At 43.6% G+C, this 16,976-nt stretch overlaps 1 protein-coding gene across 2 annotated transcripts in view; it reads right to left on the reverse strand.

Annotated features, from left to right (window-relative positions):
- Positions 1–5,347: 5,347 nt before the first annotated feature.
- Optix (optix) overlaps positions 5,348–16,976 on the reverse strand; it is a 48,160-nt gene continuing 36,531 nt past the window's right edge. The window contains exons 2-3 of one of the 2 annotated variants that reach the window (XM_070669287.1): positions 8,175–8,573; positions 5,348–7,985 (exon numbers count right to left, since the gene is read on the reverse strand). In XM_070669287.1, the coding sequence (XP_070525388.1) occupies positions 7,571–7,985; positions 8,175–8,573 (814 nt within the window). In that variant the 3' untranslated portion in view covers positions 5,348–7,570. The remainder of the gene's footprint in view (positions 7,986–8,174; positions 8,574–16,976) is intronic. The other variant, XM_070669286.1, reaches the window with a different exon arrangement.

Here is a 16,976-nt window from a genome sequence, read left to right on the forward strand (position 1 = left end):
AAAAAATAATTTTTTTTTTTTTATAATATAATGGCTACAAATTACTATTTTATTATCGCTCAAGATTTATTCTTTCGTGATTTCGATTCTCATCGCTTCCTAGCGTGAACGCTCTCGCATAAATACCTAAGCCCGTCGCTGATATGCAAAGGGCTCGTTGTAACTGGCTTTCGCGACACGAGCTCCTTCAAAGTTCCCCGACACTTCGACGACTTCTTACCCCGTCGTTCGTATCATGACGTGCGGAGTGCTTCGGCTTTCCATCGTCCCGTTGGAAACGCGAACATTACGAGAGCCATCTGACCGAGGCGGCACTCCGCGCAAAGTATTTTCCATCGGCGTGACGGAGTTTGGACTTTGTCGCAATGCCGTCACGGCAATTTCTCCGGGGATGGTTACTTACAGTGTTGGCTTAAACAACATACTTAACCGGGCTACTTAGTACTCACGGGGGCGCAGACGTACCCCTTGCAATAATAACATTTCGCCCCCTTTAATCCACGGCCTGCTGTTAGTCCTTGGCTAAGTATCTGTCCTCTTCGTTCCCGGCGTTCCCGTTCCATCGGGCGCGACCCCTTCTTCCCCTCGTTCCCCTGTGACCCCCGGGCGAAATCAAAACACGGAAAAGCCGATACAGTTTTGCGTAATACCCTCGTCAGGAACTTCCTCGCGGTATTTTCTATCCGCGTCGTTAAGAGCAGCCTTCGCGATGGGGTGCAGGCGCGAGAGGAGCTGTTTTGTATACAAATTGCACTAACAATGAACGATAAGCTTAAGCGATTTTTATTCACTTCTATTTGCATCGGCAAGAAAGCCTCTTTAAGAAATAAATTATGTGACGTCGACGGAATGAAAGTAATAAGATACATCTCGCGATTATTGAAAGATAACATTTTTTGAGATTAATTAAATTATATTATTTATCGTTATTTTTTTATGTGCGTTTTTAATATATTTGTGACGATTGTTCACTTTGCTTCGCGAATATTATGATAAACCGCTGCCTCCCATTTTGATCGTTGATCAAATCGCAGGACGATTAGCTAAATTGCACCGCGAAGTGCAGTTTCATTGCAGCCCGGCGTGAATGTCGGGATCGTCGTAGATTCTGACATTTCGCCGGATCCCGTCGAACGTCATGATGGACGCATGGGTATGGATGGGGGGATAAGATAATGCCCGGTAAGCGAGGTGTGGGCCCTTATATAAGTTCTATGGAGTTGGTAGATATCCCGCCGGGCACAACATAAACCCCATAGTGCTAAGCGGCTTAGTACCTCGTAAGGGCACTGACGCCTGACATATCCATATACCCTGCTCCGAATTCTCGTGATTCAGGGAAGGTTTCCTCCGTGGCTGCTTTTGTCCTTGAGTCTCCGAGAACCTCTGCAAATCCCGTTCAGAATGTTTCGCGCTGATAAAACCTTGGGAACAATCGTTCTAATTCCAAAATCTCGATTAATCTATACTTTTAAACTTTTTACCCGTGAAATTTTTTTATCTACAATTAGTCTCGGTGTGTTAATGAGAGAACAGACGGGAAGAATTTGGAAATAAGTCTGATTTTATTTTTCGTATTATGGAAGATGAAATTAATTACATTTGAATTAAAATTTATTAATTTTATCGCTGGGATGTTTAATTAATTTGATTACAGAATTCTCAGCGTTATTATTATTTATAAAATATGTAATTATTGTATTGATTTACAAGCAAAAAAAATTACGGCTCTTAGCTTCCCTAATATTTTGTTTTTCCCATGAAGTTAGTACCGTCCCGTGCAGAGGTAGGCAAGGGTGGCGCGTGACACACCCCCATTGAAGTCCCATGTATGGGATATACTTAAATTAAACGGACGCCAGTGTCGCATTATGGCGCAGAATAGCAACTTATATCTAACCTCTCATTAACCCCGTGTGAACCTGGATCGGGACCCCACGTGAAAACCGAGACGTCGATTTTCAAACTGAAAATCTGCAAAGGGGTGTTTCATTATGGGTTACGGCGAGACGCGAGTGACATTTTAAGCGGGCTCATATTCGCGGACGTTGGGAACGCTCGCATTTTTCGTCATTGACATTACAAAATTACGTTCTTCACGTTAATTAAACGTGCAAAGTAATTCCGTGATGCAATATTTAAAATCAATAATTTGTAAAGATACCTATATTGAAAATTTTTTTTATCGAGAAGATCGATTGGTTACGAAATCACACGATATCAGATAAAAAATACTAGCCTGTCGCTAACTACTATTGAGCCGAACCGCTCGTAAAAAATGCTGAAAACAGATCCCCTTAATCAAATAAAGCCCTTACCGGATGACGATCGATGTTACAAATATTTGTTGATTTTTCGGCACTGGTCCAGGCGGGAGTATACAAATCAGAGCGCGATTCATCGGCGCGCGGACGCGCGCTACTCCGCGTCATCGTCGTGCCATTATTCCGCGACGCGATGATTCACACAATGCTTATCTTTTTTTTTTTTTTTTTTTTTTTTTTCGTGCCCGTTTCACGCTTTTCCTTCTCCGGGTCCTTAAGCAGCTAAGAGCCCGTGATCCGCGATCGCCGTGGCCGGAAGAAGAGATCGAGAGCAGGGGTCTCGAAAACTTCTTTACCGCAACAATGGCGCACGCCGATTTTAAAAAGATCGAACGAAGATTTACCGTCACTTTCACACCTCCCCGCAGGCCGACCTAAGACCCACGACAAATACCTGATGGGCGTAATCTTGGTCGGGGCCCTCCCGCTACGGTGGGACCCTTACGTCGGGCCCCATTATGATATTCGCGGTATTGTCGAGGTGTCGAATCTGTCTACAAATAACCACTAGAGAAATGGTTACTCAGTCGCTACTCTCTTTCGCTCCCTTGGTTCTGCTCCTCGTCTCGCTCCCTTCGTCGTAGAAACACGTTGCAGCTTCTCGCTCGCTCTCGTCTTCTCACCCCTCGCCATCATTCTCATTCCGCGTCTCTACCATTCAGAGTGGACTACATTATTTCGTTGTAAGGCCTCGACCACGCCGCATTATCCTAAACATCTAAATCCGGACAGCTGGAGCTCATTCAGCGTCTCTCAACTTAACTCTCGTTTTAACTCGACGGACGACGCGTATAAATATTTCTAAATTTCTATATCAGGTCATATTCTTTTTCGACGGCACGTTGAGATCGAGGATTATCATTGACACCGCTGTGGGTTTAAAATAAAAAGATATAGATAATCCACAATCCGGTTACACAACTATTTAATAGTATTAATATTGAATAAACGTGCTAAATCGATAACTTTTTTTATTTCGCGCAGTTTGAATTGTTTTTTAGCTGATTAAAAATTTGCTTTATTTTTCTGAATTTGATACGTCATATAAAACATTTTTCTAATAATAATTAAAAAAAAAAAAAGAAACAAAAATTAAAAATAATCAAATAATAGAAAATATTTTATAACTTCATGTACTTGCGTTAAATTATTTTTATCTCGCGAGCTTCATCTTAATACTGATTATGAGAACCACTTCTTAATGAATGCGCCAGAGGTGTCAGAGCAGCAACTGTCAAAACACGACCGGCAAGACGACCGTGCCATCGAGTGCACGACGGAGATAAACGACTGTAGGGCGGGAGCAGAGGAAGACAGAGGAGACCTTTTCACGCCATATTGGATATACCTTCAAAACAGTGCATGCCACCGAGGCCTATCGATAATCGCGACACCCATCCCTTTATTCCGTCGTACGAAATTCCCGTAGGCGCGTGTACCCGCGTTGCGGACAAAACAGACAGTTGTTCCGGAGTGGCGTATTTCAGTTCCTCTCCCCCTGCCGTGCCCTCTTCGTCGAGTTATTGTCAACGTAATCCTCTGGTCAAGTAAACCAACGTTTTTCTGCGAACGAGCGAGAATCTCCGCGACTTTATTAAACGTCTATTATTCCAATTTTTTTTCTTTTTTTTTTTCTTTTTTCTTTTTTTTTCCTGCAAACATACAAATAGCGAGGTCGATCAGTACCTCATTATAATGCAGATTTTTTAATCGATTTAAAAGTTTTCAAATCGCAGGTAAATTGCTCTTCAAATTACACAATCTTGGCTGATTCGTGTTGACATCTTAAAATCTTTCCGTGTAATCTTCGCAAAGAGCGGGGAAAGGGGAGTTGGCGTTATTAAGGAAACAACGTTGTCGCGGTTTCCATGATTTCTTTTAAAAGTCACTGGCTGAAAGCCGCCGCGATGAGCCTGAGAGCCACGTAAAAGTCCGCGTGTCGCACCATTCCCCGCGTCCCGACGACTCCATCTTCGTGTCTGGAAATCTACCCAGCTGCCGAGAACCGACGAAGGGGAGATACGGGGTGGGAAGAAAGCGAGAGAGAGAGAGAGGAAGTAGTCGCATGTGAAGGCATCGGGCAGGGTGGAGTCGACGTTGAGAGAGAACTTAGGCGTGCGCCCTGGGCATGTCGGCTTTTCGGGAGAGTCTTGGTCGATGTTCCCTGGTTCCTGGTTAACCCGCGGGATCGGTTACAAGGCAGCCCGGCCAGCCGATTGGTTCATTTTGTCAGCGACACCCGCCCACGCTGCGTTATCGCGCAACTACTCTATCCGTCTGCCTCTCTCATCGGCGGCTCGCATCCCGTTCGGTCCACGCTTCTCTCGCCCGCGTCTCCTCATCTACCTGTGCCGTCGCTTTTATCTGCCCATTCCGTCTTTCTGTCTTTCACCATCGATAATCCGTTCTTTCCCCGTCGCGTTCTAACACGCGTTTCGTGCCCGGTTCGAGCCTACCGGCTCGCTTTTGACCTTCGACGAATAGAAAAAAGAAAAATAAAAAAAATAAAATAAAATAAAATAAAAGCTCGTCTGGACACGATTCTAAGATTGTTAACGGCCAATGACTCCGCAACTTTTCGACGATCTGGCGTGGAAGCCGTGCGACGTGCGAACCTGTGGGAAGGACGGAGCGATTTCAACAGCGCGTTCCTTCGCGCGCGGCATCGTTTTAATCGCGAAGCGACACGCGAACGTAATGAGAAATTGCTAATGAGAGGTTTTATAAATAAAATAATAATTACCACTTCGGGCAACGCGCGGTTTTTTTTTTTTTTTTTTCTTCAGCGTCGCGTAACGGCGCGAGAGAGTGGATGCCGCTTGCGATAGCGGCTTCGTTATCATAGAATCGTGTGTCCGACATTGTCGAATCGCGCGGCATAAATGTTAAGCCATTTTAATGCGCCGATGCGTTTAACACGTTCCCTGGATTACGTGCGAAATTTGCCACTCCGTTTAACAGTCAGGACCGGATAGGATGTATAATGGATGCGAGGATGCGAACAAAATACTCATGATGGTCCGTTGTAATGTCATAATAATCTGTTAATATATTTTCGCGCGAACGTATGTACAGGCGCAAATAATAATAATAATCATAATAATATTAATAATAATGCTTCATTTCTTCTTCATATATTTATATATGTATAATTTCGCATCGATAGTCTTTACGTAAGTCTTTATCTATAATATATGTATATATTTATATGTATACTGTATGTATAGCGTACGTACTGTAATATGTTCATATTTATAAGACGGATTATACAAGAATTTCGCTAATCGAGTCTATCTACAAAGAGGAGGGCAAAAGCGTGAGGTTCCTATCGTCTCGCGCTTAATAGGATCGATTGGCCATACCCGGCCACGAAATTCTCTCCTACACGCTTTTCATTCTCAGGAGTGACGCGGGGCTTTCCCGAAGAGCCAGGCGATTAATGAAATATACAATGTCGCTAGTTTCTACTTAACCTAATTGGGAGGAAATTGGCGTGGGAGATGTAATTGGCTCGTACGGTTATCGCACTCTTTCTTCCCCGTGAAATAAGTCGCGTTTCTCTTACGTTCAGACCCGAGCGGTGTTCCAAGTTCCATCTTTCAGCGAGTATGAAGCTCCCTTGCTCTTCACGTACGAAAGACTACACTGGTACAGTACAATTAAACACGTGTACAGTCATACTAATAACATGAATAATCGGACGTATAAGCAATTATGCTAACTGTAACTGAATGTAACCGTGGTCGCAAAATAATATTACAAATTCAGAAAATAAGAAAAGATTTAAAAAAAAGACTAAGAAATATTTTAGTTTTTTTTTTTCTTTTTTTTTTATATCAAATAATTAAAGAAAAAATGAATGAAATAAAAATCGTGATTTGGTTAAAATAATTTGAAAATAAAATGCTATGGAAATAGACTTCGCTTTGGTGACCTCAGGAGTACGATTTAACGTGATTGTGCGTTTGATTTAAATAGTAAAAGAGAGATACAAAACGAAGTAGAATTGCTCTTGGGTGCTAGAGAATATTTTGTTGCAACTACATTTTCCGATTTCTCAAAAGCTGATATCTTAACGCAATGATCTTCATCTGTGGCTAAGTATTGAAAATTTGTGTTTTTTTTCTTTTTTTTTTCTTTTTTTTTTCTCTTGCGCATCGATTATCGAGTCTCACAATAAAACAACTGTTGTAGCGAGTCCAACGTCGAGTTCTCTCGCATTCTTATTTTGTCGGGTCGTAAGCTGGTTTCTATTTCGATACGATAAAATACAGGATTTTCAGATAAATATTTAAAAGAGAAACACAGAGAGAATAAAGAATCTTTTTTTTTTTTAAGTTCTTTTATAATTATAAAAAAATTTATATTTTTGTTATCGAGCTTTTAAGCATACAATTACTTTTTCAAATAATTGATTAAATTAATTTTTGCATTTAAAAGTAGCTGAAAATTAAATGTAATTAAAAATAGTTACTTTTATGAAAATTCTGTATAATTCGCTGCATGATTAATCAATCTCAGAGACTATTCATGATAGAGAGTATCAACTAGAAAGCGACGCTATTTACAAACTATAGGACTCACTGCATCTGGTTCTTGAATTTTGATGAACGGACGAGTCGGGAACGTCCAACGAAAGTTATATACATGTCCTGACCGTTCGCTTTTTTTTTATATTTAATATTTAATATTTTTTAATTCGAGATTGCACTTATTTAGCGGATTTGCACTCACTTTTTAAGCGTTTATTCCCGCGTTTTATAAGAGCGTCTTATCACACATCACTAAATAAATTCTTTCCAAGATGATTCAGTGTAGTGACTTCTCGTGTCTCCAAATCGAATTTTCAATAATGCATTTATATACCGATATTGTTAATTCATCTTCACATATTGTTTCTAAGTTTTTCAAATCTGTTCGATGGTGATGTTACTGCCGTGAAAATAAGCTGTCTTGCATCTGTGAATAATCTTCGTCAATCTTAATATATTTTATAGTCGATTTAATAAAATTCACTCGGAATCAGATCTGCGATACCGCGCACATTTGTAATCTTTTAGACACAACTGATTTTTCCCTCGTCGGACTTGCCGATCCGTGAGAATCAAATTCCGGTTCACTCCATCAAAATCCTCCGTCTTTCACAACACCTCGAAGCGTTCGTTCGCGATGCCATCGTATCTGCAGCCCTTTTTTAGACGGTCCTCTGCGCCGACAGTTTCTTCTAGCACGTCGTCCTTGTCGTATCACGCGGGCGAGAAGGGCCTGTGAATTTGCGGTCTTGGATTCGCTGGCGGTGGAGTCGCGACCCTTATCAGCCCTTGACCTTGGGACTGACTCTGAGGTGTCGGTGGCCGAGGGGGCGGACTGCCTCGGGATGAAGGGGTGTGCGGGCTAGGCACAGCGACCCTTAGCGGACCGGTGACCGATAGGTTGGCCGCCATCAACGGCGGACTGTGAGCCTCCGATAAACTGTCCGAAAGGCGAGATAGCCCACCGTCGGATAATCGCGACGTTTCAGATATCCTAGATATTCCTTCGGATAGCTGATGCTGGGGATGCGGGTGATGTAGCAGGCCGTCGTGCGGATGTAGTCTCGGTGCTGGTAAGCCCAGCGAGTCCGGCAGTCTGTAATAGAGTAAAGAGAGAACTGCATTTTCTCTGGAGAAAATACAGTTTAGCGGAACCGCGATCTATTATGCGACATCTTATAATGATTTATAATAAAATATCAATTTGCATGTAATTTATAAATTCTCGGGCTAAATTATTAAAAATCGAAGAAAGAGCAAGGTGAGAAATTTTTCAAGAGAAATTTAAGGAAAGACAAAGTTAACTGTTGAAACTTACCTCGTCGCTGGGTCGCCCCTTGGCCCTACAGCTTGGAAAGGGCTCGATTCCGCGAACCTGAAAATCCCTCCACCCGGCATATTCGGATGGTTAGGTTGTGGACTGTGCGGTCCGAATCGGAAGCTCGTCGGTGGAAATTTGAAAGCCGTCGTGTGGCCGAATCGAAAGTGTGGCTGCGTAGGATCGAAGCGGAAATTCAAAGAGGGCGGCGGTAAAGGTCCGAGAGATCCAAGGGGCACCGGGGACGGCTGGTGGTTCGGCGGCGGCGAGGAACTTGGCGATGGTGGTGATGTCCCTCCGAGGGAAATATCTGATTCCTCGCTGCTGCTGCCGCCGGGCCCTGGGCTCAAAGTACGCCGAGCGTTTCCGTTTCCTTGGCCTGACTGTTGCTGCATTCTGCTGCAAATAACGCATAATTCGCGGTTACCAAACGATATTTGTCGACGCATTAAAAACAAAATCGAAGATCGAAAAACAGTTGTCCGAATTTCACATGTCAGAATCTTCTTCTTTATATTAAATAAAAAAATCGGGGTGACGCCTGAATTAACTGTTCATCAATTTTATTATAGCCGTTTATTTAAGAAACTGGCCATAATGTAAAGCGAGGTTCTTTTAATTCTTTGGTCAGTTCAAAATATTAAAATTAAATCGTACGAGAATAATAGGTAGGTAGCCGGGGCGCGGGGAGATGGGGGGTGGAGCGAGCGCGAGCCTACGTGCCGCGCGCTAGGTATATTCCCCCACTACTCCCACTCTCGCTTTGTCCTTCTCCAGCGGTCGCGCGAGCACACACGTATTACGCACGGCACAGCAAGCACATGTCTCCGTACCGAAAGAGATTCGCACTTCCGTTTAACGAGAACTATATTCTCCTCCCCATTCTCTGTGTGAGGAGAACACTTGTGACTACGTTTTCTTTCCTTAAAGTAAGCTACCTTACTTATACTCAACTCTCTGAGATGATCTTTCTATTGTACGTACTCGTGTAATTTTTATTAATTATTCGGGTTTTTTGTTTGCAGGTAAGCAGTGCGAGGACGAGGTTCAAACGATCTGAGAGGAAGCTGGTTAACTCTGACGGGAGGTCTAATAATCTGAGAGGAGGAGGAGGCCTCGGAAAGGCATCGTGTAACAACGGAGCAGCCTCAGAGGTAAGAATTACTTTTTTGGAACACAGAACTAATAGCCTGCCGACTAAATATTTGTAGCATGTCTGCAATTAAATTATACATGTTTTTTTCTTGTTACAGATCGTCGCAGCTGCATCCACCGTCGTCAAAAAAATAGTCGTCACCGCCGATATTATATTATACGAACCGTAGCCGGTTCGTCGGTCGTGCCGGGAGTTCGTTCAGTATTCGGTCGTAATTTTTTGACACGGTTTTATTCCATACGCGAGTGCCGAACAGAAACGCGCGAAAGTGATAAGTAATTTTCGCGAGTAAAATCACGGTCGGGGTGTTCGCGAGTTACTTGTGCGCGGAAGGATGACTCGACACACAAACTGAGAGGAGGAGCAGGCCCGGGACGGGCATCCTGCATCGGCGGAGCAACTTATAGGTAAATATAAATTTATTCTTTTTAGAAAATTTTAATAAAAAATAAAGCCCTATCTTTACATTAATTTAAATACTTAATTTAAATTAAGTTAAATATTAACATGTCATTAATGTATTTTATTTTCTGTTACAGTCACCGGCAGAATTCGTCAACTCCGCTGAATCATGCAGATTGGGTAAGTCGCATGACTTTTTATTCGTAGTTTTCTTAGGTTTCTTGAACCGGCAATACATCGTCGATCATTGATTACTTAATTGTAATCATTATATAAAAATGATTATATTTAATTAATGGCCCCAATTGTAATGACGCGCCCAATCTTTCGAAAAATAGCGCGCGCGTAGCGTTTTTTAGTTCTAGTTTAAATAAAAATTACGAATTACGAACGGAAGTAATCATTAAACGCGAGAAGTCTAGGTCGGTTAACTTTCCGGCGGGAAAAAAGGCGCGTGTGGTCGCGATGGGAATTTTAATTCGTTCCTGCTTTAGGTGGCATAGGTTGCGGACGCGATGCACATATGCGGCACTGAAAACACTTTGTTTCCAGTCATCGCCGCGCGGAGAGCGCGGTTGTAATTAATGAGCGCGCTCATCCTTCCCAGGTGAAGGCGGTCGAGGATTCACGGGAGAGTAACGACGATCTCTCGACGACGGGCTCTCGGCATAAAGGGGATCCACCTCATTACTCGGCAGATCACGTATAGATACGGGAAAATACGGTGAACTTCACACGCGCGCGAAATGACGAATGATCGTGCGCGTCGGGGTAGTCTAGGTATTCGCTGCACCGTCGGGAAAGGTATTATCCGATCTTACACCTAAAAAATCCGGGCGACGTGTTTTCCGAGTGGCAATTAAATATCGTAGCGAGATCAAGCGCGATCATAATCTTGGGAATCCGCTTTTGTCAAATTGCTGATCGTTGGTTCGATCGCGGGAACGCCGAGGTCGCGCCGGAAGTGGCGGAAAACGGAGATCGGCTCGATAAATGTCACCGAGAGAGCCCGTTATTTCGGAAACGAGCGATCGTGTTTATCGCCTATTGACTCGCGATTGTAAGCTGGGGGAGAGGAAAAGGTGGAGGCGGAGAGGGTGGAAAACCACCTCCGCTTGGAAATACAAAGATGAAGAGCGTGCGCGAGAATCGTTCGCCATTCTGCTAAAGACAATGAGGCGTCGCGGTCGTCTTAAAAGCCTCTCGGCCGCAGATCGATCCTGTAGCAGGGCTGCCGAGATCCTCTCGTATTTTCTTTGCTAATCGAGTCTCGAGTCGGACCCGTACTGTTACCACGGTAACGCCTCCTCGAGAGGCGGAAACGTCGGATTGTTCGTCTCTTTCTCTCTTTCTTTCCCTGTCTCTCTGTCGCTCGCGATCCGAGAAAAAACTCGATTGCAAAGAACAGTAACCTCGAGACGAATCACTTGTCCCCGAGATGCAGATCGATCTTACTCGCAATATCTGCAATTTTTAATTCCACCGCGAAAGATAATAAGGTTATCGGCGCTATTCCTGTTATTTCACGAAGCCAAGTGTTTTAGTAAAATATTTGATTAAAACCGCTGCTTGTGTGTCTTTTAAAATAAATTCCACAATTACTACCATTTGGCATAGAAGAAGCAGTAATAAAAAAAAAAAGAAATTAATTAATCTATTTTTTATGAGACTTATCACACTTTAAGTACGCTTTTGCCCGCGGTTATTTAATTAATGCCACGAAAATACGTCTTGCATTTCACGTGAATATTCATGCAACGCTCCTTTTTCATTGTGCCTAATGGTGTACTCGGATAGATTAATGTGACACGTCGACGCAGAGGCGAATCCTTCCGACGATGGTGTTGAAATAATCTCCGATCATACGTAGCGGGTACCGCGGCTGGAGAGCTAAAAAGTACGCGATGTGTTAATCAGATGAAATAGCGTCATGTTCTTGCCAGCGCAATCGGGACTCGATCGTGGTTGAATTATACTCGTGAATAATGAAATAACCGACCGTGAATACACGCGCCGTTCGATTTTGATTTTGCACGAGAGCACGGTCATGGTACAAAAGACAAGAGCGGCTATTAACACGTGATTCAAGATCCGCTATCGCAAGCGGGAATCGAGTTCCGTTTTATTACTTGTGCTCTCAATTCTCTGCTCACTTATCTCCCGTTTGTTATCCGATATATCTATTCCGCTCATATATTCAACGAGTTTCCTCGAATGTCCGTCAGTTTATAATTTTCATTAGTATTAATTTTTTTTATTTCCCAAACGCTTGAGATTATTTGTTCGCTGGCCGCCTCGTCTGCGCGTATCAGCGCGAGTGCAATTTCCACACTTTTGCAAGTTTCCCTCTTTTTTCCCCGTCTTCCATTCTTTCACCCACGTCGTTCGCCGCTCTCTTCGCCCTCATACGCGAGACATCCGACGCATTTTAATTATGCCTCTGGACCGCTGGCCTTTATCTTCGCCCTTTCACGAGATACCCGTACGAGGCGGCGCAACTTATTATGCGCCGGGGCCTTCCGTTCCGTCACGTCCCACACGGCATTCTCCGGTGATCGTCCCCATTGAGATCATCTTAATGTCGTAGCATTAAAACGCGAGGACTCGGATGTCAATTTTTCGGCGCGCATAAAAGAGGCATTAAAGCTCTGCGGTTTAAATTTCGTGCACCGCCGCGGGAGCTACGCTGTATTAATTGCGTTTCGATAGAAATTTAACGAGTTCTTTACTTCAGTCTTCTCTTACATCACGTTGGAATAATTATCGTAAAATTAATACATTTTTCAGACAACTAATCCATATATTTTGATAGGAAAAAACTATGTAAATTAAATTACTGAGCTTCAAATAATTTGATACTCCAAATGAAGCACGATACTCCCGCGAACGATAAATTTCCGTTACAGCTCGGAGATATTTTTCCGTTATAACACGAAATACCATTCTTGACATTTAGCTGGTATTTGAATCCCGCTCTTTAATTATAATAGCCGAAGCGATTAAATATTTTATTCAATCGTCGCTTAATCCGATCACCCGTGCGCCTTCAATCCATTAAATCAGCATGCCCGTAATTTTTGTTCCACGAAGGTATTATTTATGAATTTACACGTCTTCGTAATATCTTTTAAATATTTCTATCGACGCTAATAAGGGATTAAGCGCGGATCCATCGGGGAGCCAGTTGTAGAATAATTTACGATCGAATTATGCCAGTCTCCTCTCTTCGCGGTGACCAACATTAAATTTTCCACCCATCAATGCCCGGAAAAAGATTAATGAAGCGTCGTTATAATTACCATCTCTACTGGCAAACAGACTTTTTGTGTCCCGTCTTACCGTCGATAATCTCGTTTAACGAAATCATATGAGACCTAAGACAAGTCTAACGAGAATAACGGAAATGCTTATTTATATCCGCAGACTTGGAGCTAAAGATAAATGTTTCATGCGTTTTTCTCATGCACTTTTTTTTTTTTAACTTCTCAAAAGAAAGGATCCTCATAACGGTTAAACTCGCAGGCAAATTTTCGCTTATACACTTGTCGAAATAAAGCGCGAACTCAATTCGCTTCTCGGTTCTTCCGCGTACGCACTAAAAACGATTTCGTATGCGCTTCGTTATGCGTTCGCGCGTTGCACGCGTGCAACGAGCAGAGCGCGAATTCGCGTGGCGAATCGCAGCGCCGAAAGAGCCGCGCGCTGGGCAAAGGCCAACAGGTGACGTTGTACTTTCGGCGCGAGACGCAGCGGTGATTAAAAAAGAAATTCATCAGCGCGCCGGGGGAAAGTATCAGGTGCAGCGACGAAAGGGGGGACGATGCACCGCCGCCGTTAAAGTATTTATGCCGCATGACGAGTCACTTTTCGAATCCCGCCGTATATTATAAAGTATTATGCACGGGGACGATGACCAGGGCTCAAACCGTGACGGAAGCTACTGTAATTACGCGCAAGATGGTCGCGCGTAGCCGGTGTTGGTAGTATCCATTGATCTCCAATCGGGGACCACGCGGTGAAAGGTACGTGGTTTTTGTTCCGCGCCTCGGGGAGACAAGCGACCGACTTGGTTCGAATTATTCGAAATTACGCTGAGAAATCGCGTATAATGCAAATTTAACCCTGGCATTGTTTGAATTATTTTTAGATGAATTGAGAACTACCATAAAAAAACACTAACATTTTTAGAGATTTTATTCCGACTAGACATTAAAAAAGAAAAAAAAAAAAAAACTAATCAGCTGAATTCTCCGCGAACGAACGACTTTGTGTAATTTTATTTCTCTTTCCATTTTTTTTTATACGGCGTAAAAAAAAGCGATCGATTTCAAGTCCGATATCGCGAGCGGTTCTACCTTGAGAGTTACGCGAGTTTGACGAGGGATATCATTTTAACAAAATCTACCCCGATGTCAGGGGACACCGTGGATTTTGATGCGTGGTACGAGACCACTTCCCTCCCCCTTCTCTTCTTTCTCCGCCCGTTCGGACCCCTTGTTCGGACCAACCCCGTGCCGATGCTAAATACCCGGTGCGTACAATAGGGTACATATCGTTCGAGAATCTGAGCCATGCGAAGTCCTCCACAAAAGGTAACTGGATACCGGTAAGAGGAAGAGACGGCATGTGAACAGAGGCCCCGCGATTTTAAGGGAAGTTGCTGCATACCTCCCCGTTGTTGCTCTTTCTCTCTCTCTTCTTCGTTGTACCCCGCGTCGCCGTTTCACCCTCGTTTCTCAACTTCTTTTTTTCAACGCTAGCTCATTTTTAATAGCCGCTAATAGAGACGTTAAAACGATACGGGCCCTCTTGCTCGACTCGGAACCCGATGCTCAATTCTTTTCTCGCTCTCGCCCGTTTCGCTTCCCCCTTGCTTGTGTGTCTCGGGATCGCGTTCTGCCGCGTTTCATTTAGAATTACGAAGCGAGTGAACAGCGTAGCGTGGATACAGCTAGGTAGAGGAAAAATTTTAATTTTTTTGCGCCCTCGCAAATCGCACGATCGGGAAAAGAAATCAATTATCGTCAGGCGGGATTTAATGCTACGCGGCAAACAAGAGCGTCATTATCGTGCGCCGGCGGTGGGAAGGCGGAGCGGTCGCGTCCGCAGGTTTGTTCGCAACTTTATCCCGACCTCTCTCACCTTGGAGGTTACATTAGGCGGATAACATACTCGAGACAAAGGAAGGGCCTGCTCGCGCATTACGCCGGAGACGTTCGAGTGGCAGCGCGATGAGCGAGGCGGCACCGCGGACAGGTAGCCCATGATTTGCAACATTTTTATCCGGGCCAACATCGGGAGACGGTCTCACCGCGGCATGGCGGCCGAGCGTGGAAGAGGAAGAGGAGGTGCATGCGGTTTGCATTTTCTAGCCAGGTTGACAGGTCGGATCCCTTCTGTGTCGCCCTGTGTCTCTCGGGCGCTCTCAGCGACCGGACAAATGTTTGCCCGCGAACAAAGAGTATCCACTGACGTGGCGACCTCACTTGTTCCGCCGTCGCGTAGCCAGCCCCCGGCACAGGGGCCACGGTATATATTTGTCAAGATTTTTAAGTGCGCAATGCACCGACCGAAAACCGATACCCGCGGGTCTTCTCCCGGCCCGCAACCGCGGTTGTATTCCCTTGTCGGGCGAATTTCCCGTTTATTTGGAGACGGGAAACCGCGCTTTCTTCGTTTATGCTCGTTCTTCGAAACGCAAGATTCCAATCTCGCTAGATTGTTACATTGCTCGGTCGTTTGCCGCTTTAATTTATTTTATTTTTTTATTTTTTATTTTTTACGATCATCGCTTGTATTTAATTAACCATGTGACACATTTGCATTCCAAATTACACATCTCGCTATTTACGTTACCTTGACTTACTTACATCGATCTTAATTATCCAGAACAAGTCAGGCAATATAATTTACGATACGCTATGGTTTGATGTATAATTAATTATCGCAACGTAATTCCTGGCAGTTATAACTTACGTCATCGATTTGCACGTATATTGAATTGAATTAGCTTTCAATTACGTACCTTTTACGCAAATGTGCGCGCGTGAATGGCGATGATAGCATAATTTATCACATTAGTTTTATAAATAATTAACTATCCATATATTTATAGTGGCGTTGATCGATTTTGGAGTCCCGGCGTAAGTGTTTGAGATTTAATTTTGATCGTGGCTAAATAGGAAGCTATAGAATTATTCGATTAAAAAATAAAAAAAAATATATAAAAAACCCGCAAGTTTATTCGCGAGTTTTATTTCGGAATTTTCCACATAATGCAAATTTAAATTGTATCGAGACTTTAGTCCGTCGTTATATGAAGTCTCACGATGGTAGCCGTGTCGCATTAGCGAAATAGACGTCGTTCGTCTTTTTCTCACTCGAGGAACGCGCTCGTTGACTAGAGAGACGACGACAAACATTTTCCTACAGAAGCGTAGACATGTCGAGTGTTTGCCAAAGCATTCGTACGAGGTACCCGGTTCTCCGTCCATTCTTCGTGGGAAAAATCTCCGAAAATTAAATTCTTACCCGGGTATTCACCACGAGAGCCGCGCACTAATCCCTTTGTCTCAAATCCCGGTGCGTGTGCATCTATTTTCGGCGGACGGGGACACCAGTCCCGGGTTCTTTTTTGGAAAAAATTCATAATGGGAGATACATATTCGTGTCGAGACGACGGTAAATGAGAGGGAAATTCGGAGACGTGAGCATCCGCCGAAACGCCGCATCCGAACGGCCGCAAATTGACAAGTTAATGACTCGAAAAATATCTGATCGACTATCTCGAGCGCGGTTAAACCTGAATGGGCGGTGTTTTGCGGACTTTACACGATTGCAGATCTTGTTCTTGTTCGCTTCCGTGAGTCTTACATAATGCGACGGTGCATCGAGCAATTATTCTCTTAAATATTTCACAGTTGATTAAAGAGAACGTAGTCGAAGACATTTAATGGAGCAAAAGAAAAAGAACATTGACAGAGATTTCTACGAAACGAGATACTTGTTTCTGTCAAAAAATGTATCGTTGCTCATTGAACTTAATAATGATCGAAATATAATTTTTGTTGGACCTTTAAAGGGACCTTTCTCATTTTAAAGTAACACGCTCTTAACGATATGTGAGAAAACATACGGTCCACGTTTCACGAGCGATATTGTGCGCTCTCGGTGTTGGGGCAATACGTTACATTTCGCCTGAGTTTGCCATTCGAATTAGAGTGCGTCGCGCGTGAGTATTCTCG

Source organism: Cardiocondyla obscurior, linkage group LG19 (assembly GCF_019399895.1).
Source record: "Cardiocondyla obscurior isolate alpha-2009 linkage group LG19, Cobs3.1, whole genome shotgun sequence".
NCBI classification, from domain to species: Eukaryota; Metazoa; Arthropoda; class Insecta; order Hymenoptera; family Formicidae; genus Cardiocondyla; species Cardiocondyla obscurior.